At 46.6% G+C, this 21,583-nt stretch overlaps 1 protein-coding gene across 2 annotated transcripts; it reads left to right on the top strand.

The window, feature by feature from the left end:
• Positions 1-265: 265 nt before the first annotated feature.
• Positions 266-21,447, top strand: TRIM54 (tripartite motif containing 54). 2 transcript variants are annotated; one of them, XM_005213018.5, is made up of 9 exons: positions 266-781; positions 16,275-16,447; positions 16,956-17,127; positions 18,914-19,009; positions 19,707-19,940; positions 20,504-20,523; positions 20,640-20,764; positions 20,899-20,991; positions 21,295-21,447. In XM_005213018.5, the coding sequence occupies exons 1-9, from the start codon at positions 614-616 to the stop codon at positions 21,309-21,311; spliced, it is 1,098 nt and encodes a 365-aa protein (XP_005213075.1). In that variant the 5' UTR covers positions 266-613; the 3' UTR covers positions 21,312-21,447. The 2 variants fall into 2 exon arrangements, with proteins under 2 accessions (XP_005213075.1, NP_001017951.1); NM_001017951.1 differs by having other exon boundaries at positions 270-781; positions 20,501-20,523; positions 21,295-21,446.
• The last annotated feature ends 136 nt before the right edge of the window (positions 21,448-21,583 follow it).

The following is a 21,583-nucleotide window of genomic DNA, read 5'->3' as shown; positions in this document are numbered from 1 at the left end:
CCCAAGCATGGGGGTCGGGGGCTCACAGGAGCTTCTGAGTGAGAGCACCTCTGTTGCCCACCTCGGCTTCCACCACAGCAGTGAAGTTCACCCCACTCTTGCTCTGGGGAGTCACCCATTCCCGAATGAGTCAGGGTCACTCACTCGGTGACAGCTGTGGCTCGCCTTACAGGAGCTAAATCGGGAGTTGGAATGTCACACACACATGCCCCTTGTTCCCCACCCCCACGTTAAAAACTAATCTCCTCTCTGGGGAGTGAGAGACAAACAGCGCTGCCCACAGAGTGGACAAGAGGGGTTTGGGAAACAGAAGGAGAAGTTTCCAGGGACAGAGCCATTCAGGGAGAGAGGACGAGAAAAAGCTACGTGTGCCTGGCCAGGGTACAGAGCAGAAACTAAGGCGAGGCAGAGAAGTGTCTGAAAACAGCTATCTAAGGACAAGGCAAATTGTTTTGAGGAAGGGACAGGAGACGTAGAGCTGTTTCAGGAGTGAGCAACAGAAGGGAACACAAAGAGTCGGAAGACTGCCGAACGTACACGAGGAAGGGTCCAGAGGCAGTGAGAGAAGGCCGAGACCAGGGCCGAGGCCAGGGCAGGCACAGTCGCCGAGGGGATGAACTTCACGGTGGGTTTCAAGCCGCTGCTAGGGGATGCACACAGCATGGACAACCTGGAGAAGCAGCTCATTTGCCCCATCTGCCTGGAGATGTTCTCCAAACCGGTGGTGATCCTACCCTGCCAGCACAACCTGTGCCGCAAGTGCGCCAACGATGTCTTCCAGGTGGGCCGGGGCAGGGCCGGGGCAGGGCGGGCTGGTGAGAGGCTTGTCAGGTCAGTGCCAAGCGCCCAGAAGGTGATGGGAGGAAGGCGCCCCAAGGAGGCTGGTGGTGGCTGTCCTGGCTGAAGGGCAGAAGGAGAGCCAGGGGTCCTAGCAGATCCCAAAGTAAGCATGAGTCAGCAGCCGCTCTGCAGGCTGATGAGCATACAGCCTGTGCATGGACAGCCCTGGGATACTGGTCTCTACAGAGAAAAGGAGACCCACATGGAAACTGGACAGGGAAGTGATCCTCTAACCAGGCTGTGTGACAGTCTGTGCTGTGACTCTGCATTCCAGCTTGGAGTTGAGATTTCAAGAACAATATGGAAAATCTGGAGAAAATAGCAATGAGATAATGAAACATTAAAAAGTGGACTGTGAGAAAGGTCCATGATGACAGTGACATTATTTGTATTTAAAGCAAAAGACTGAGCGCATCCATCTTGGGACGGGGGCAGGCAAAGTTAGTGGACAGAACACTGGGAATTCACCCCCACTAGAGGTGACACTTGTGTCCTTCCCCAGATTGGTGAGTCAAGAGACCTGCTGGTTAAAAGGGATCGAGGTCACTTAAGCAGGGAGAAGGCAGAGAATACATTTTACTTCCTCCAAATGGAACCAATTTTGGCTTGTGTGTGGTCACAGAGCAAAGCATAGCTAATCAAATTCACAGATCTCATTTTAGCTCCTGGTTTCAGAACTAAAAGCAGCACGTATCAGAATGTTTTATATAAGTGGGCTTGCTTTCTTGCCCCATGCCCTGGTGTAGGTTCTAGTAATCTCTAAAATGTAACAAAGATCAGGGAGAGTGAGGGATAAAGGCGCGTACACACACACACACACACGCACACACACACACGTGTCCTTACCAATGAAGTAAAAGCTCAGAATAGACCAGAGCTGGCTGACTTAGTAGGCATGGCAGCGATAAGGAACATCATGAACATGCAGTCTTCATCTCTGTCAGAAATTATGGGGAAACGTGTTGAACACAGTGATATTAACCAAGAGAATGCTTCCCTTTTAAGTTCTTTAGGGGCAGCATGTTTGGGGGAAAATAGTGGGCTGGCTAATTCAGGTCATTCTACAGCTGCGCCCACAGCCCACTGTTTGTTGTCTGCTGTCTTCGCTGAGCTCCATGGTCTCTCCTGCCATCTTCCCATCGAGGCCTTTTGCCATCTCCCATTCCTGTCAGTGTTCAAACCTGTCATTATTTGGCTCCAGACAACCTCAGAGCCAGTGGTTTTCCCTCTCTAGGGTCTGATCATCCCAGGCATTCAGTCATGTGCAACCCACCATCTTGGGTTTTCCCTTGGTCTGATTAACTCTGAACATCCTTCAGGCTGAGATGCCCAGAGGGGAATGACAGAAAGGTTTTGCCATCCCTTCTCATGAATTTGTAGTTAAACATTCTTTCATTAGAGCCTGAAATATGTGAAAGCAAAGAAAACTTTTGAAAGTGAAGGTAACATGTTCTCTAAAAAAAAAAAAAAAAAAGTGGTCAGAATATTAAAGTGCATGGCACACAGTATCACTGGGCAGAGGGATGCAGGGAGAAGTCCTACATATGGAGGCTAGAAGATGTTCTTCCCTGGGTCTGGAAGATCCCCTGGAGACGGAAATGGCAACCCACTCCAGTATTCTTGCCTGGAAAATCCCATGGACAGAGGAGCCTGGCGGGCTACAGTCCATAGGGTTGCAAGAGTCAGACACGACTTATTAACTAAACCACAACCAGAAGATGTTCAAGTCAGTTTTCTGTATCCAGACACACTGTTTTGGTTCCCTGAAGGTCTGGAATACTGATCTGAGCCCAGAGAGACTTGGGAATTGTTTGGGTCGAACCCTGTGCAGAATATTTGGGAGATAACATGGTTCCCGGGGCTTCGGGATGGTTCTGTGGATCTGGACTAATGTGTGTCTTTTGAAGTACAGGGCACCCCTGGCCCTCCAAGGAGAGGAGTGAAGCAGTTCATTTCCTTGCTGCTTTATTTGGGATGGCCTGGTGGGAGGCTGACCCAGTTCTTTGGCTGCACTTATGTATATACATCTCAGCAGACCTCCCTCTGAAAGATGAGCATATTTAGTTTTTTCACACATTGCCTCCACATTTTGACAACTCGAGGCATAATCAGATTGTCTGTTTTCTAAGTATGGGGACGAGAATAGGACTTCTATATCTTGAAACTACTTAGGAAGAACACACTTAGAACATTGCCTAGAAAGTTAATAGGACTTAGAAAAGTGATACCAGTATATTACACACCCACACACATATTTTTTTCCAACACTATAAGAATTTATATTATGAAAAGTGAATCTTCACCTTGGGCCCTCTCTAATTCCCTTCTCCAGATGGAAGTAGCCATTACCAACTTTCTTGGGTACCCTTGCAGGAATTTTCCATAGTTAGGTACACGTTTGTGTGTGTGTGTGTGTATGTGTATGCACGCATTTAAATTTATCCTATACCTGCCTTGGTTTACTCTCTTGGCTGTCGTTCCATAGCCACACATTCCAACACGCACCTTCCTTTTTAATAGCTATATAGTGGTCCCTTGTCATGACTGAGCCACAGTCTATTTCACCCATGCTCTGAAACATTTAGATGATGCTCAGTGTTTTGCTGTCCTAAAAAAACTACTGTGATGGACAACAAAAAGGAATTTGGAAGGAGGAACTTCCCTGATGGTCCAGTGGCTAAGACTCGGCACTCCCAATGCAAGGAGCCTGCATTTGATCCCTGGTCAGGGAACAAGATCCCACATGCCACAACTAAGACCCATCACAACCAAATAATTTTTAAAATACTAAAAAAAAAATTAGTATTTGGAGGGATTGTGATCTTAAAACATCAGGTTATAAGAACTGACTCATTTGAAGAGACCCCGCTGCTGGGAAAGATTGAAGGTGAGAGGAGAAGGGGATGACAGAGGATGAGATGGTTGGATGGCATCACTGACTCAATGGACATGAGTTTGAATAAACTCTGGGAGTTGGTGCTGTATAGGGAGGCCTGGCATGCTGCAGTCAATGGGGTCACAAAGAGTCGGATGCAACTGAGCAACTGAACTGAGCATCAGGTTAACAAAAGAGGAAACAAAATTTTTGAGGTAATTACTTGCCAGTCCAGTGGTTAGGACTCCACTCTTTCACTGTTGAGGGCCTGGGTTCAATCCCTGGCTGGGGAATTAAGATCCCATGGTGGGACCAAAAAAAAAATTTTTTTTCATTGAAAATGTTGACGAGTATTAAAGGTTTGGGAGGAAATCATCCATAATCTCACCTTCTCCAATGCAATTGTTTTCATGTTTGCATATTATGCTTGTCTCTATACATATTTTTACATAGTTGCCATCACAATTTAACTCATTTTCTTTAGAGCTGTGATACAGTTCTCTTTCTCTCTCCCTCTCTCTCTGAATTTAAACAGAATAAAACACCAAAACACCACATTAACCCCCTTTAATTTCTCTTTCTCTTTCCCCACACTTGCACCCACTCAGCAACCAAGCATTTTGGCTAGGGGAAAGCTGTCGGTGTGGGAATTTGACATAAACATCTTCCCATGTGTTTCTGAATTTGTAAACTCTATTCCTTCCTAAACTGCTTTAAAACAGCCTGTGGTTTATTTTTATACCTGCCCCCACTTCACTGTGGGCACTTGTTTATGAGCTGCAACCTGTTGTAATTTAACAGACAACTAGAAGGCCTTATGAGAAGGTTGTTCAGAAACAGCTTTTCTGGAGGGTGTCCATGTAGGGAGAGAGTTACAGAGATGGGAATAGCAAGAAAGGGACCTCCTCCTGTCATAAAGGGCAAACTGGGAAAGAAATGACCTCTTTTATTTCATCCCAAATTCAAGTTCCTTTTTTCTTTCTTTCTTTCTTTTTTTTTTAGTATTTAGGTTGCTTTGGATCTTAGTTGAAGCATGTGAGATCTTTCATTGTGGTGCACAGACTCCCCATTAGTGGTGCGCAGGCTCAGTGGTTGTGGTTTGCAGGGCTTAATTGCTCCATGGCGTGTGGGATCTTAGTTCCCTGACCAGGGATCAAACCCTTGACCCCTGCATCGCAAGGTGGATTCTTAACCACTGGACCACCAGGGAAGTCCCCCAAATTCCAGTTCTATACAGTCTAATTGTTAGGGCTGCTGCCATCAAGTACAGGCCAGCTGGTGAAAACCCTACACAGCCTTCCTCTTCAGCCACTTCCACCTGTCACTGAGGGCACTGAGATGTCCCTCCCCGGCCCAGACTTGGGCAGGTCTCTTTTATGGGAAATTGGTTGATTGAAATTTTATGAAGTATGTTAATCTTGTAGCTGGCTTAGGATCTTATTTGAGGAAAGAAACTGGATTTACTGGGAAACACAATCATAGACCGAGACTCAGCACTCCTGGGCTCTAGTCCTACTGGTTTCTTCCTTAATTGGCCATGACTGTAAAGCAGGTTGTTTCACTTCTTCAAGCCTGTTTATACACACATGGATAAAGAGGGGCTTTAAATTGCTGTTTAACATCCTTGTAATTCTAACAATCTGATTTCACAAATGGAAGAAACATCATCATATATTTCCATTCTTTCAGGACTTTGCATTCAGTTACTAGTTACTAGTGTCCTATCTTGGCTCACTCTTCTTTTTGTTTTGTTTCTTGTTTGTCCTGGCTGCACCACTGGCATGTGGGATCTAAGTTCCCCAACCAGGGATCAAACCCACGCCCCCTGTATTGGCAGCATGGCGTCTTAACTGCTGGACGGAGTAGGGAAGTCCCATGGCTCACTCTCCTGCTTACCAGTCCTCCTCTGAGCCAGCCTCTTTTCACAAATCCCTGTGTCATGCTCACTGCTAGGTTCTGTTGGGCAGAGCAAGCTCTCCCCTCAAAACCCCTCCCCCACCCACAACTCAGCTTTTGCTGCCTCCTGGATTCTTCTAAAGGTCTTCAACTTGCTTCAAATGTGTGGTCTTCTGGCCCGTTTTCCCACAGTTTCTCTAGTATATTCTGAGGTTCTGTCTCAGAGGACTTGCACGGTCCACTATTCATCATTGGCCAGGCCAACAGTTTAGGGGAGATAGCTGCCAACAACCCTCCTTACGTCCTGGGCAAGTATCCCAAATCAGCATCACTCTGGGTAGCCAGGAAAGAGGGAAAGGATTCTGAGAGAAGTGTAGATTCAATAGAGGAACTGCATTCACAGAGCATCTTTGTAGATGGAATGTTTCCATTGGAGGCTGCAGACCATTACCAAAGAAATATAGCTTAAAAGAGAGACAGCTCATGGCTTTGGCAATGTTTCCCCCACCCAATTCCACACCCCACTTCCTACCTTCATAATAAAGGAAAGTGCTCAATTTCTAGATGTTAGTGAAAATAAAGATGTCATTTTTCCCATCAAGGTTCACAGAACCCTTGAATTCTACTCATCTGGGGAGCAGTGTCCCCCAGGTTTAAGTTCTGCAGCATCACAGGCACCAATGTCTTCCCAAGCACCAGCCTCGAAAGGTCTGAATTTTTTTTTCTCCCTCCTCTCGCTGGCAGCCCACTCACATCCACGCAATTGGCCAGATTCCACCTCTGGCATCCCTGGTCTTTGCAGGGTTTTCTGTTTCTGTCTGAGGGCAAGACGGTGACTTGCTTGTGACTTGCTTCTGATCTGTGTGTCTAGCCGGATGGAGGCGTGGGAGACCTTACTTCCCTGACCAAGGGCGCCCCCTGCAGTGGAAGCGCAGAGTCTTCACCACTGGACCACCAGGGAAGCCTGGGCCTTTACATCAGAAGCAATGGCCAGTCTTCTCTCCCGTTTATCCAAATCACTTCTGATTAATATTCACTCTGATTTTCTCTTGCAGTTTAGAAACTTGGCCTACAAAATTAAGTTCAGCTCTTTACCCTTGGATTAAAAACCCTCTAAGGTTTTACAATTTTTTTTTTTTAAAGCCCTTCATGGTAAAATCTACCTTTCAACTTCCCTCTGTCCCATGACTCCTCTATCTGTAATTTGAACTCCTCTAGTATCTTTGGTTTCCTAAAACTCTTTCTAATAACCATCTCCTGCTTCCTGTCTACCCTGTCTTCAAGTGGTATTTTCTTAAACACTTTCCTTAAACTAAGGGTTTTCCTTAAACTAAGGTGGTCCAGTGGTGAAGACTCTGCGCTTCCTCTGCAGGGGGCGCCCTTGGTCAGGGAAGTAAGATCTCCCACGCCTCCATCCGGCCAGATAGACACACAGTTCTTTTTTTTTTTTTTTAGATAAACCCTTTTATTTATTTATGCTTCTCCAGTTTGTTTAAAACAACAAGAACAACCCCCTTAACATAACTGACAACCCTTCTCCCCTTACCCTTCCTTGGGCTGAAGGGTAGTTAATGGGGAAATGGCCCCCAGGGATGAGGCTGAACATAAGAACCCCTTAGGGAGGTAATGGAGTGATGGAGCCTGAATTCCCCGCCCAGGAGATAGGGCAGGAAATGGCAACCCAATCCAGTGTTCTTGCCTGAAGAATCCCAGGGACGGGGGAGCCTGGTGGGCTGTCGTCTATGGGGTCAGACTTAGCAGCAGCAGCAGTGTATGACCTAGGGAGTAAACTAACATAGGTCTGCTAAGTATCTTTTCTCCTGTTAATGCTTCTGGCACTCTAATACCCCCTGTTCATTCACAGCAGGATTGCGCATTGTATTTTTAAAAAGTAAACATTTATTTCCCCAAACACGAGGTCCTTGTACAAAATTTCAAAATTATATTTTTTTAAAAAAGAAGGAAGGAATCACCCACAATTCTATCACTCAGTGGAAATTATTGCAAAAAATATTTAGTTTTTATTTTATGCATTTTATAAAGTAATTCATGGTTTATACAAAGAAATTTGGGAAATGTAGATGAATACAAATAAGAAATTTTAAAATCCTATAACTCCCATCACCCATTTCAAAATCTGGATCCTACTGTCTATATAGACTTAGATCCTGCTTTTTTCATGAGTCTCTCCCCATGTTAAGAACATGTTAAAGATAGTTGCATTGTAATACCATTGTAACTCATTTAGTCTTTACTATTAAATAACCGGGCTTCCCTGGTGGCTCAGGTGGTAAAGAATCTTCAGGCAGTTCGGGAGACCTGGGTTCAATCCCTGGGTCGGGAAGATCCCCTGGAGGAGGGCATGACAACCCACTCCAGTATTCTTGCCTGGAGAATCCCCATGGACAGAGGAGCCTGGCAGGCTGCAGTCTGTGGAGTCAGACACAACCGAAGCAACTAAGCATCAGCATTAAATAACCAGCATGTTAACTATCTGAAAAAACAATTTTACTGTTTATTCTGGTTAAAAAAATAATACAGGTGTGTTGTGAATTTTTTTTTGTGGCTGCGCTGGGGCTTAGTTGCAGCATGTGGGATCTAGTACCCTGACCAGGGATGGAACCCAGGTCCCCTGCATTAGGATCTTGGAGTCTTAGCCACTGGACCACCAGGGAGCTCCTGTATTATGTAAATTTTAAGCCTCATAAATAATATAAAATTATAGAATGTATAAATCCATCTAAACACACTAGGGCTATTTCAGAGAAGATGGGATTTCAAGAACTTTTAATATCAAACAGGAAGAGAGCATTCGAGGGACAGCTAGAGGGAGGCACAAATGAGAGATAGTGGATTCAAAACAGGGACATGGTGACCTGCAAGATGTGAGAGGAGAAGGTTGCTATAAAAACTAACAACTCCCTTCCCCCACACTGGTCAGTGTTCTTAGCATATACATATCCATTAAGGCTCATTGCTCAGAGAACATCAGCCTTTGAATGGAGCTACTGCTAAGTACAAATCCTCTTTTTAGATCTGAGGAAATGTGAGCCATAAGAGAAATTGTTTTCCCGAGGTCATAAATGGCAAATCCCAAACCACATCTTCAGATCACTGCTACTTTCCCTATATCATCTTGCATTAAATGCTCTCAATTAAAATACAGAGATGCTACCAAGAGTGGGGAACAATTTTATCTGCATGTCTAGTACAGATGACTTTCTCAAGGTAGCCGCTTCGCATTTGCAAACTGTTTAGGACAGAAGACATACAAGTTTTGATTAGGGGAGGGAGTTAGGAAAGGGTTAGAGCAAATGTCTCAAACTTCATTCTCTGTCATCTTCCTGATTTTTGCCAAAACTGTATACGCCATTTGTACTGTGCTTAAGTATTTCTACTTAAAAGAACTCACTTTGGGGACTTCTGTGGTGATTCAGACCCAGGGCTCCCAATGCAGGGATTCCTTGGTCAGGGAACTATATCTTGCAGGTACCAAGAACCTGCATGCCCCAAACAAGATCTGGTACAGTCAAATAAATAACTCTGTAAAAAAGAACTCACCTTCAAAGATGAAATATTTATAATTCTAAATGACAAAATCCACAAAAAAGCACCAGTTTTATAGGCTGGTTATTTTTTTCTAATATAGATTAAGGTAAACACGTAAGAGGGCTTCCCTGGTGTCTCAGTGGTAAAGAATCTGCCTGCCATGGCAGGTTCAATCCCTGGGTTGGGAAGATCCCCTGGAGAAGGAAATGCCAACCCATTCCAGAATTCTTGCCTGAAAAATCCCATGGACAGAGGAGTCTGTTGGGCTACAGTCCATGGGGTCACAAAAGAGTCAGACATGACTTAGCGACTAAACAACAAACACCTAAGGAATTCATATGTCCATCCCTGTGCCTCCTGAAATCTTCATACCTGTCCTCAGTATGTACACCACATTTTGGGAAACAATGCACACTTGGGTAGCACAGTGAGGGAGTCTGAGCTACATAAGCTAGCAACATGTCATGCCATGAGCCAGAAGCCTCCAAAAATCCAAAAGAAAAACTTTACTGTTTATTAGTAGTCAAGTTTAGCTCTAGTACCCAAGGACACATATACACACGTATGTGTCTATATATATATATATATATATACACACACACATATACGCTTCAGGGTCTACTCTAGCAAAGGAAGTTGGATGTGGAGTTGGGTAGGGGAAACATTGCTGAAGCCATTACAAAAAGGAAGAGGTGCCCTCGAGGTTAGGTGGAAAGTCAACCGGAGGTAGAATATGGCAGGAGGAGTTGAGCTGTGGAAGAGGGGAGGACTCTGGGACCCAGGGATGAGTGGCAAATCTGGGCTCAGCTGTGGCATCTACTCCAGGGAGCAGCACCAGCCTGTGGCCAGAGAGGAGTAACCCTCCCCCTTGCCTGCCCTGCGTGCTCTCCAGCTTCCAAGAAAGGTGCTCTTCAAACAGGAGACTGAGGTTGACTGCTTAAGCATTAATTGCTTCTCAGAGCCCCTGGTCCTGGGAGAATGGTTTAGCCAGGATTAGCCAGTGGGATGAGCCACCAAGGAAATTTCTCTGGCAGGTGTGGAAGTGGTGATGAGGCACCATGCCTCGCCAGCCCACCTCAGGTCAATCTCTGGGGTGAGTCCTCACTGTGGGGAATCTGAAGTAGGACCCTTGACCAAGATAACCCAACAAGTCTTGATTACTTTTTCTTCTCTTTTGTAGCACTGTGGTAAAGTAAAATATTTACTGTCTTAACCATTCTTAAATGTGCAGTTCAGTGGCATTAAGAATATTCACGTTGTTGTTCAGCCATCACCACTATCCATCCCAGAACTCTCATCATCCCCCAAATGGAAACTCCGTACCTATTAAATAATAACTCCTCATTTCCCTTCCCCCAACCCCTGACAACCACCCTTCTATCTCTGTGAGTTTGACCGTTCTAGGTACCTCATATAAGAAGGGTCATACAGTATTTGTCCTTTTGTGACTGGTTCTTCTTTAATCAGGGAGACTATGCTTTCTTCTTAAGTGAACAGTGCAAAGAAATAGAGGGAAAGAGTAGAATGGGAAAGACTAGAGATCTCTTCAAGAAAATTGGAGATACCAAGGGAACATTTCATGCAAAGATGGGCACAATAAAAGACAGAAACAGCAAGGACCTGGAAGAAGCAGAAGAGATTACGAAGAGACGGCAAGAATACACAGAAGAACTATACAAAAAAGGTCTTAATGCCCCGGATAACCACAATGGTTTGGTCACTCACCTAGAGCCAGACATCCTGGAGTGTGAAGTCAGGTGGGTCTTAGGAAGCATTACTATGAACAAAACTAGTAGAAGTGACGGAGTTCCAGCTAAGCAATTGAAAATCCTAAAATATGATGCTGTGAAAGTGCTGCACTCAATATGCCAGCAAGTTTGGAAAGTTAGCAGTGGCCACAGGACTGAAAAAGGTCAGTTTTAATTCCAGTCCCAAAGAAAGGTGATGCCAAAGAACGTTCCAAGAAGCGCACAGTTCTATTACTAGCAAGGTAGTGCTCAAAATCCTTCAAGCTAGGCTTCAACAGTACATGAACTGAGAACTTCCGGATGTACAAGCTGGATTTAGTAAAGGCAGAGGAACCAGAGATCAAATTGCCAACATCCACTGGACACAGTAAAAGCAAGGGAATTACAAAAAAACATCTGCTTCATTGTCTACACTAAAGCCCTTGACTGTGTGGATCACAACAAACTATGGAAAATTCTTAAAGAGATGGGAATATAAGACCACCTTACCTGCCTCCTGAGAAATCTGTATGCAGGTCAAGAAGCAACAGTTAGAACTGGACATGAACAATGGACTGGTTCAAAATTGGGAAAGGAGTACATCAAGGCTGTATATTGTCACCCTACTTATTTAACTTATATGCAGACTATATCATGTGAAATGCTGGACTGGATGAAGCACAAGCTGAAATCAAGATTGCTGGGGAAAATAGCAACAATCTCACATATGCAGATGATACCACACTAATGGCAGAAAGTGAAGAGGAACTAAACAGCCTCTTGATGAGGGTAAAAGAGGAGAGTGAAAAACCTGGCTTAAAACTCAACATTCGAAAAACAAAGATCATGGCATCCGGTCTCATAACTTCACGGCAAATAGATGGGTGGGAAATGGAAACAGTGACAGATTTTATTTTCTTAGGCTCCAAAATCACTGCAGATGGTAACTGCAGCCATGAAATTAAAAGACGCTTGCTTCTTGGAAGAAAAGCTATGACAAACCTAGACAGCATATTAAAAGCAGAGACATCACTTTGCTGACAAAGTTCTGTTTAGCCAAAGCTATGATTTTTCCACTAGTCATGTACGGATTTGAGAGTTGTTTTCATTTCTTTAATTGAAATTGAACTGTTTGTTGAAGCAGTTCTTCCAGAAGGTATCTTTGTCCCTTGTTCATCATGCTTTCTTTTCCATTTCCTTTTTGGATTATCTTGGCTTGCATCTCCTGTTGCATCTCCTCTGTTTATCAGTCTTCTTTAAATAGGGGTAGCTTTATCTGGTACTGAGGGTAAATTCGTCACTCAGCCCTGTTGACCTTGGCTTCCTTCCAAAAGCAGACTGGCTCTCCGACTGTTGCCATTGGTTTGTAATCTCTGTTTACCTCTTTGGCTTCTTGGATGACTAGAGGGGTATGACCTGGATTAGTAGGCAGTTGAGTGTCTCAGTTTGGTTATGTTGCCTCAGAATATTTTTCACACGAGTCTGATGAATTATGATGAATTATCTACCATGGGGGCATGTGTAGCCATGGGAGGAGTTCTCCTGTGAGATTTGAACTATCTCTCCACAGACAAGAAGTTCACTCTGGTTGCCAGCTAGCACTCTGTGGCACACGGGGTTTTGGTATGATGAGTCATCTTCTGTTTATTTCTGTTGAAATAACTTCAATCCACAGTTGCACAGTTGACTTTTAGGCTGTCCTCTCTTTCCTATGTGAAAGGTTCCTATATGAAAGGATGATGCTTGGTCCTTCATGACTCTTTCACTAAAACACTTCACCTAAGGCTCAGAGAGAAAAATGTTAGCTTTGGGCATCATTCTTCAACGGACCTAAATTTTATTGTATCTGACAATGTAGTATAATGATTATTCTGAGTATAATGATTACTCTGACCCTGAGGTCAGAGTGCCTGAGTTCAGATATTGATTTTGCCGCCAACTGGCTGATGACCATGTGGAAATTTATTAAACTTTTCTGGGCTACAATTTCCCATCTTTGAAATGGAGCTAATGATATGAAATGAATTGAATACAAATAAAAGGATTTAGAGCAAAGCCTGGCATAAACTAAGTGTTCAATAGGTGTTAGACTTGTATATTTCTTACAATATTTCTTGTAGTCCAGGTTAGAGGGTAAATGTTCATCTCCTCCACCATCTTTTTAAAAAAATATTTATTTATTTATTTGGCTGCTCTGAGTCTTAGCTGCAGCACACAGGATCATTCAATCTTTGCTGGGGCATGTGGGATCTAGTTCCCTGACCAGGGATGGAACCTGGGCCCTGCATTGGGAGCTCAGAGTCTTAGCCACTGGACCACCAGGGAAGTCCCTTTTCCACCATCTTTACAAGAAATTCTTGAGGGTTAAATTCAAGAATGTGTGGAAAACCCCTAGCACAGTGCTTGACATGTAATAGGTCCTCAAAACATGTGCTGACTGTTAAATAATGAGTATGGAGGAAGGGTGCATTGTGAGGGGCAGAGGTTAGCAGAAGCTTTAGGAGTCTGTCTTTGCTCTGGGCCAAGACTTTAGAATATGCCCCCTGGACTTCCCTGGTAGTCCAGTGGTTAAGAATCCACCTGCCAATGCAAGGGACACGAGTTGGATTCCTGGTCTGGGAAAATTCCACATGCCACAGGGCAACTAGGCCCATGCTCCACAACTATTGAGCCTGTGCCCTAGAGCCTTCGAGCTGCAACTACTGAAGCCATGCACATACAGCCTGTGCTCTGCAAGAGAAGCCACTGAAATGAGAAGACCACACCACAACCAAGAGTGCTCTGCCCTCCGCAACTAGAGAAAACCCAAGTGCAGCAGTGAAGACCGAGCACAGCCAAAAGTAAAATAAAATAATTTAATTATATACAAAATAATACGCCCCCTTTCCTCCCACTCAGACACCAAGTATATTTAAATGCTTGCCACCAGCAAATCAAAGAGAAGTAAGATTCCAGGAGTTTGCAGGTTTAGAGTTTTCCTAACACCACCTTGCTCACTTGGATTCTAAATACTGAAAGATAATTGTATCAAGCAAACAAAAGCCCAGCGATCTCACACTTTAACACAGTCTTTAAGCTAAACTTAACAATATTCATACAATTCCAGTTACTAAGAAGGATTTATGTTTATTTACCCAAACACAGCCTTGGGATAATCTCAAACTAATCTTTTTTAGCTTTATGATGGGCTAAAGTGTTAACTTCTTATAATTTTCAAGAGATCCCGCCAAGGGTTTCCCTCAAGGCTCAGTGGTAAAGAATCTGCTGGCCAATGCAGGAGACTCGGGTTCAATCCCTGGTCCAGGAAGATCTCACGTGCTTCTGAGCAACTAAGCCCATGCGCACAGCTACTGAGCCTGTGCTCTAGATCCCGGGAGCCACACCTACTGAAGCCCAAGCACTCTAGAGCCTGTGCTCTGCAACAAGAGAGGCTTCTGCAATGAGAAGCCTGTGCATCACAACTAGAGATAGCCCCTCTTGCCACAACTAGAGAAAAACCTGCACAGCAACAGAGACCCAGCAAACCCCAAAATAAATAGATATAAAAAAAAGAAATCCCGCCAAAATGTGATAAGGATTTGGAGAAGTTTATAGAACCCAACTGTGGGAAATACATGTAAACACACAAAGTCACAGATGAATACCCTCTCCATCACTCTCTAGGAGTGTTCTTCCAGTCAATTAGGATTAGGTTCAGCTGTAAAAGACAGAAAACCAAAAATAACAGTGACTTCAAGTAGGTAAAACTTTTTTTCTCTCCAGTGAAAGTGGGCAGTCCAGTTCTGCCTCATCAGAGACTCCTTTTATCTTGCCATTCTCAGCATGTGGCTACTGCATGGCTCTAGATGGCTGCTTCAGCATATGCCATTTCATCTTCATTCCAGTCAGCAGGAAGGAGAAAAGAGGAGAAGTAGGGCATGCCTTTCACATTGAAGATACTTCCTAGAAATTGCACAAAACATTTCTATCTATATCCCACTGGCCAGAACACAGTCACCTCGTCACACCCAGCTGGAAGGGAGGCTTTGTTGCATGGTCTTTATTCTGTGTGTCTTACTAAAAATCTAGGGTCTCTATTACTGAAGAAGAAGAAGTGAATATTGAGGAACAACAAGCAGTCTCCACCAGTCTTTCATCTCTACTTCTCCCCCCAGATCGATTCTTTCTCTTCCCTGAAGACCAGGCTTCTCTATTCACAGTGTCTGACCCCTCACACTGCCCACTTGTACAGATTTCGGGATGGCCACAATGTCGGCTCTTAGCTCAACTCCACAGCTCTTTTTTCAGTTCAAAAGCTGCACCTGGTCTAGTCACCTCAGCCTCTGTGTCTCCATTCCGATTTCCTAGAGAGAAAAACTGATTGGTCCTATTGGGTCAGGTGATCGATCACTTCCTCAATTCTGAGCCAACCCTCTGTGGCCTCAGCCATGGCAGGGCTCTCCTTTTTAGGACGGGATGGAGCAGGTCCTCTCAGGGGTATAAATGGGAGGAACTGTTGATCCCATCTGGTGAGTCCTCCTTCCAAGCTTCCTCCTGTCGTAACACCCAGCCCACTGGATGGAGTTGTGAGTTTGCTCTTCCTGAGGGCAGGGATAGTTATCTTTTCCCCAGAGCCTAGCAATTACCTGGCACACTCAATATTTGTGGTAGAGTGAATAATCCAGTCTAGTCCTTAATTGTGCAGAGGCTGAATGCTTGCCCAGACATGCACAGTAGGGCACTACAGGAGCAGCATGAGAACCCAGGAGCCCTGCTTCCCTGTGCCTGGAGAGATTTCCCTGGATTATCTGGCTCTATGTGTCTGCTCTCTTGTTCAGCATTTGTCTCTGTGCCCCTGCCCGGGGTTGCAAAGAATCTCCCCCACACATGGCCCACAAGAGCCCTAGGCTGGAGGCTATTGGCTGCACCACTCAGAGACCATTTCCCTTCTCGGTCTTCCTGCTGAGGTCAATGTCTCCCCACAGCCCCAAGCTGGGCCCCTTTGAGGAGGTCTTGTCCTGACAAGGCCTGATCAAGCTAGGCTCTGGATGCAGCGACACTCAAAGGGGTGGGCTGAGTAACGAGACAAATGTGGGAGAGATTTCCATGGCCACCCACCTGGGGCTGCTCTCAGAGGAGCGCCCAGCCGTAGAAAAGAGTGGGTGGGAACTTCCTTGGCGGTCCAGTGGTTAAGACTATGTGCTCCCAGTGCATGGGACACAGGTTCAATCCCTGCTTGGGGAACTAAGACCCCACATGCCATGCAGCACACCATGGCCAAAAAAAAAGAGCTGCTGCTTCCCCCTCCATCACTGTCCTACTCCCCAGCCCCTGTGACTTTCCTTCCCACCCCCTCCAGTTCCCCCATAACTCACTGGGCCCTCCTGTCATGCTCTCTGCACCCACAGGCCTCGAACCCTCTGTGGCAGTCCCGGAGCTCCACCACCGTGTCTTCGGGGGGCCGTTTCCGCTGCCCATCTTGCAGGCACGAGGTGGTCCTGGACCGACATGGCGTCTACGGCCTGCAGCGGAACCTGCTGGTGGAGAACATTATCGACATTTACAAGCAGGAGTCCTCCCGGTGAGCTGTTAGGGTCTCATTTCTCTAAAGTGCAGGGCCTGGGACATAGCCAGGGAGCCCATCAGGGCCAGCAGGGAGAAGCTGAAACAGTCAACCTACCCCTTCAGTTTAGTGACGAGAGGAGTGGACCTGAGAGGAGGAGGGACTTGCCGCCAGCTCGGCAGGTCGCCAGCTCAGGTGGCCTCTGATTCCTGGCCAGCGCTTCCCCCTCTTCACCTGGGGGTGCTGGCCATCCATCAGCAAGGTCCTCGTCAACCCTCCATGACCTCCCTCCCTGTGGGACTTCCTGCCGCCTGGAGTAGAAACTACTCTTGGATCTAGGCCTCCTGTACCCTGTACATAGCTCTGTCCCTCAAGTGAAGAGGAAGTCACCCACCTGCCCAGCCACAGCAGCAGGTGTCGGGGCACAGAGGGTGGCAGGGGCTGGTGGAGGCTGAAGAAAAAGTGCTCAGGGGGCCTCACACGCTTGCCCCCCCTGCCTGCTCCCACACTGCCCGCCTCCCCACAGGCCACTGCATTCCAAGGCTGAGCAGCACCTCATGTGTGAGGAGCATGAAGATGAGAAGATCAATATCTACTGTCTGAGCTGCGAAGTGCCCACCTGCTCTCTCTGCAAGGTCTTTGGTGCCCACAAGGACTGTGAGGTGGCCCCACTGCCCACCATTTACAAACGCCAGAAGGTATCAAGCAGCAGAGGGAGCAAGCATGGGGGGGTGGGGGTGGGGACACAGGATGGGATCTCAAACTGCAGCCTCTTACTCCACTTGACTTCAAAGGCAGGCAGATCAGGGCTGAAGTCCCAGTTCAGTGTGTGACCTTGGGTAAGTCACTTGAGCTCTCTGACCCTGACATTCTTCCTCTCTTGTAAAATGGGGATGAAAATGCTTACACTTGAGAGTTATAAGGATCATACGAGAAATGGATGCAGTATGGTGAACTCTCAAGGCCATCTCACTGTCATATAAGTAGATTCTACATAAAACATTAAAAATGAAGGGACTCCTCTGGAGGTCTGGTGTTTAAGCTTCCAACGCAGGGGGCACTGGTTCAATCCCTGGTTGGGGAACCAAGATTCCACATGCCATGCAGTATGGCCAAAAAAAGAAATTAATCAGTTAATTTTTAAAAAATAATTGAAAAAATAAAATAAAAATTAAATTGATAGACAGGTAGAAAGTAAAGGAAAGCTCCAAGTGTGGGTAGGGAGAGAAGGAGGGGGAGTGAGATGTGAACATAACCCTGAATGATAAGCATGGGAAAGGCAGGATTTCCCACAGGGCAAATTATTACTGAACTAGACAGATGAGACTATGCCTACAAACTCCTGAAACTTGGGGGACCTACAACAAAGACCCCCAAGGACCACAGGATACACTGGAATCCCAGGAATCCCTAAAGTAATCAGTTGTGCCACCTGGCTTTTGACAAAAGCAAATGCAAATTCTGCCTGGTGGAAAAACCCTCAATTTAGGCCTTGGGTTTTTCTTAGATTAAGATCAACATAAGATGGGCTCACGATTGAAGATACACAAAGAAACGTACTCATGAGTGAAGTCAGCAGAAACAATATTTTCAGATTTAGACCCTCAAAAAATTAAGATACTAGAATTATTAAAGAATGTAAAGTCAGCTTTGTATAAAATGCTTTAAAAATGGAATTTAAAAATAAGCAATAATAGACTATCAAAAGTGCAGATTTGACGAAGAACTGAACAGAGCTTTTAGAAATGAAAATATAATTGTAGAAAACAAAACATTCAAGGGATGAATTAAATGACAACTTTCTCTCAGTAAGAGAGGACTAAGGATTCCCTGGCTCTCCAGTGGTTAGCACTCTGTGCTTTTGCTCTCGAGGGCCTGAGTTGGGGAACTAAGATGCCACAAGCCACACAGCATGGCCAGAAAAAAAAAAATTTTTTTTTCACATAAAAAAATTTTAAAAAGGAAAGAGAGGACTGAAAAAATAGCTTAGAATATAGCACTGGGAGATCAGGAGGTTGGGAATGAGAAGGTCTAACATATTAGACATATGATTAGATATATCTGATACTCTAGATATATTAGATACTCTGATTAGATATCAGAGTCCCAGAATGAGAGAATAAAGAGAATGGAGAAGAGGCAATATTATCTTAATGGATAATCCTGAAGACCTTTTCAAAATTGATGGAAGATAAAGCCTGCAGCCCAGTGCCTGGCATTTGGTGGATATTTGGTGAATGTCTCTTCCTCACTTGGTGGTGGAGGACTTCCTCTCTCCACTTCCTTCCAGAATTTATAGAATGTGCTTCCAAACTTCTTGAATGGTTCCAAACTCTCTAGATCTCTGTCAGAGTTGCCCTGAGGATGCCCTGATGGTGGTAGTGGAGGGGACAGTCCTCTCCTGGGTAGCCCTGGCCAGGGAGGGAGAAGCTTAGCTCCAGACCAGGTCCTCCAGCCCTGAGTGCTAGCCTCTGTGTGTGGCAGAGTGAGCTCAGCGATGGCATCGCGATGCTGGTGGCCGGCAATGACCGTGTGCAAGCAGTGATCACACAGATGGAGGAGGTGTGCCAGACCATCGAGGTGAGCCTGGAAAGGGAGGGAGGGAAAGTTGCTGGGCTACTGGAGGTAAATCACAAATAGTAGAATGTGCTTACCCAGGCTGCTAGGTATGAATCCCAGCTCTGTCCTCCTCTGTGACTTTCGTCCAGTGACTTAAGTTCTCAGTGTTTGGGTTTGCTTGTTTTTAACTACGTAAAAGAGTGATGATGAGAATGATATGATGGCTACCTCCATGGATCTTTTTGAGAATTAAGTGAGATAATACAAATAAAAACCAGAGTCAGAGAATTCGGTAGCAGCGCTCATGAAACTTTAAATATATAGTGTTGTTTTCTGAGAGAGTAGATCTTAAAAGTTCCCATCACAGGGAAACATTTTTGTCCACTATGTATGGTGCTGGATGTTAACTAGACATATTGTGGTGATCAGTTCACAATATACACAAATATTGGATCATTATTGTGTACATCTGAAGCTAATATGTTATATTTCAATTAAACCTCAACAAAGTATATATCAGTATTATTACTGAAAAGATCTGGGAACCAACAGCCCTTGGGTGGAGTCTGGTCTCTGCCACTAATTTGTGGTTGTACTTGACAGGTCACATCTATTCTTGGTTCCTCGTGACGTCCATTAAGTGGGGAGTGGGACAAGGCTACAAGTAGCCTGGTACTCTCCCAGCTATGAGGTCTCATCCTTACTCCCGGTTTTTCAGGAAAACAGCCGGAGGCAGAAGCAGTTGCTGAACCAGAGGTTTGAGGGCCTGTGTGCAGTACTGGAGGAGCGGAAGGGTGAGCTGCTGCAGGCGCTGGCCCGGGAGCAGGAGGAGAAGCTGCAGCGAGTCAGGGGCCTCATCCGCCAGTACGGAGACCACCTGGAGGCCTCCTCTAAGCTGGTGGAGTCTGCCATCCAGTCCATGGAGGAGCCGCAGATGGCGCTCTACCTGCAGGTGGGCCCTGGGGGGAGGGGGGCGGGCAATGGCAGGCCACCTAGTGGCTGGAGTGGGGGCCTTTGCACTGGGATCAGATCAGATCAGTCGCTCAGTCGTGTCCGACTCTTTGCGACCCCATGAATCGCAGCACGCCAGGCCTCCCTGTCCATCACCAACTCCCGGAGTTCACCCAGACCCACGTCCATTGAGTCAGTGATGCCATCCAGCCATCTCATCCTCTGTCTCCCCTTCTCCTCCTGCCCCCAATCCCTCCCAGCATCAGAGTCTTTTCCAATGAGTCAACTCTTCGCATGAGGTGGCCAAAGTACTGGAGTTTCAGCTTTAGCATCATTCCTTCCAAAGAAATCCCAGGGCTGATGGGAAGCCAGGTTCAAGTCTTACCTCTGGCTCCTACTTGCCCCATGGCTTTGGGCAAGTCACCCTCTCTATCCATTTTTTTCCTTAACAAATTGGGACATGCATCCCCCCTAACCCGCAGGATAGTGGTGGGCATCAGAAATGGGATATTGCCGGAGGTTGGCACAGTGCTTAATCTCACCCTCCTTTCTTCCCTGCAGCAGGCCAAGGAGTTGATCAATAAGTGAGTAGGTGGAGCGGGGAGGGAGAGGAAGGGGTGGGCGGGGACTCCACTGGCAAGGGTGGGAAGCGAGGGCAGTGGTGCTGGGAGTCTCCAGCTGAGCCTCTGGGCTGCTGCAGGGTCGGGACGATGTCGAAGGTGGAGCTGGCTGGCCGGCCAGAGCCGGGCTATGAAAGAATGGATCAATTCACCGTGAGCGTGGAGCATGTGGCCGAAATGCTGAGGACCATCGACTTCCAGCCAGGTGAGGAAGCCAGGATCGGAGGGAGCGGCCGGCCACTAGGACTGGGCGTCCAGACCCTCTGGGTCGGGGAGGGATGGGGGTAAGACGGCCAGAGAATAAGGGACCCCAACTCACCCAGCCTTCTCCTGGCCTAGGCACTTCTGGGGAGGAAGAGGATGAGGAGGTCGCGGTAGAAGGGGAAGAGGGCAACGCAGGACCAGAGGAAGAGCGGACCGATGGGCGGGAAAGTGAGTGTGGACATCGGCGGGGCCTGGCGGGGACCCCCTTCCACCGTCGGGCCATTGTACTCTCAGGGGCATCAGGGATCGCTTGGAGCCCCTACTCCCAACCTCAACCAGGAGGGGCGCGCCCCCTAGCGCGCCGGCCGAAGTACAACTTTCTTTAACACTATCCGTCTCTCTGGGCTGGTGGGAGAGCGGGTTAGGTGGGGAAGTGGATGAGAAACCCTCCTGCCTAGAGAAACAAGTGAGCTGGGCTTCGGAATTGCCTTGTTTCTTGGGAGCGCCCGCCCACTGAGCTTGCTTTCCCAGGCACAGGCCAGCACTGACTCGCTCCTGTTGCGGATCCTGCGCACCTGGGTCCTGGTGCTCGGATGGTAAACGACCTGAGCAGAGACCACCGTACCACCCAACCCGGCGCCCCGCCGCGGGGGAGGGGCTCAATAAAGAGCTAATGCGTCCCGACCCGCAGCTCCTTTCACTGCTCACTCTGAGTTTCTGCTTCAGAGACATAGCATCACCATCCATCCCGCTCTTCTCCAAATCTGGGACCTCTTGGGGCGGGAACGGGTGGGGGTGGGGGGTGAAGCGGAACGAACCC

This window comes from Bos taurus, chromosome 11 (genome assembly GCF_002263795.3).
Source record: "Bos taurus isolate L1 Dominette 01449 registration number 42190680 breed Hereford chromosome 11, ARS-UCD2.0, whole genome shotgun sequence".
Lineage (NCBI taxonomy): Eukaryota > Metazoa > Chordata > Mammalia > Artiodactyla > Bovidae > Bos > Bos taurus.
The sequence above is the reverse complement of the archived record's forward strand: the minus strand, read 5'-3'. Positions and strand labels throughout refer to the sequence as shown.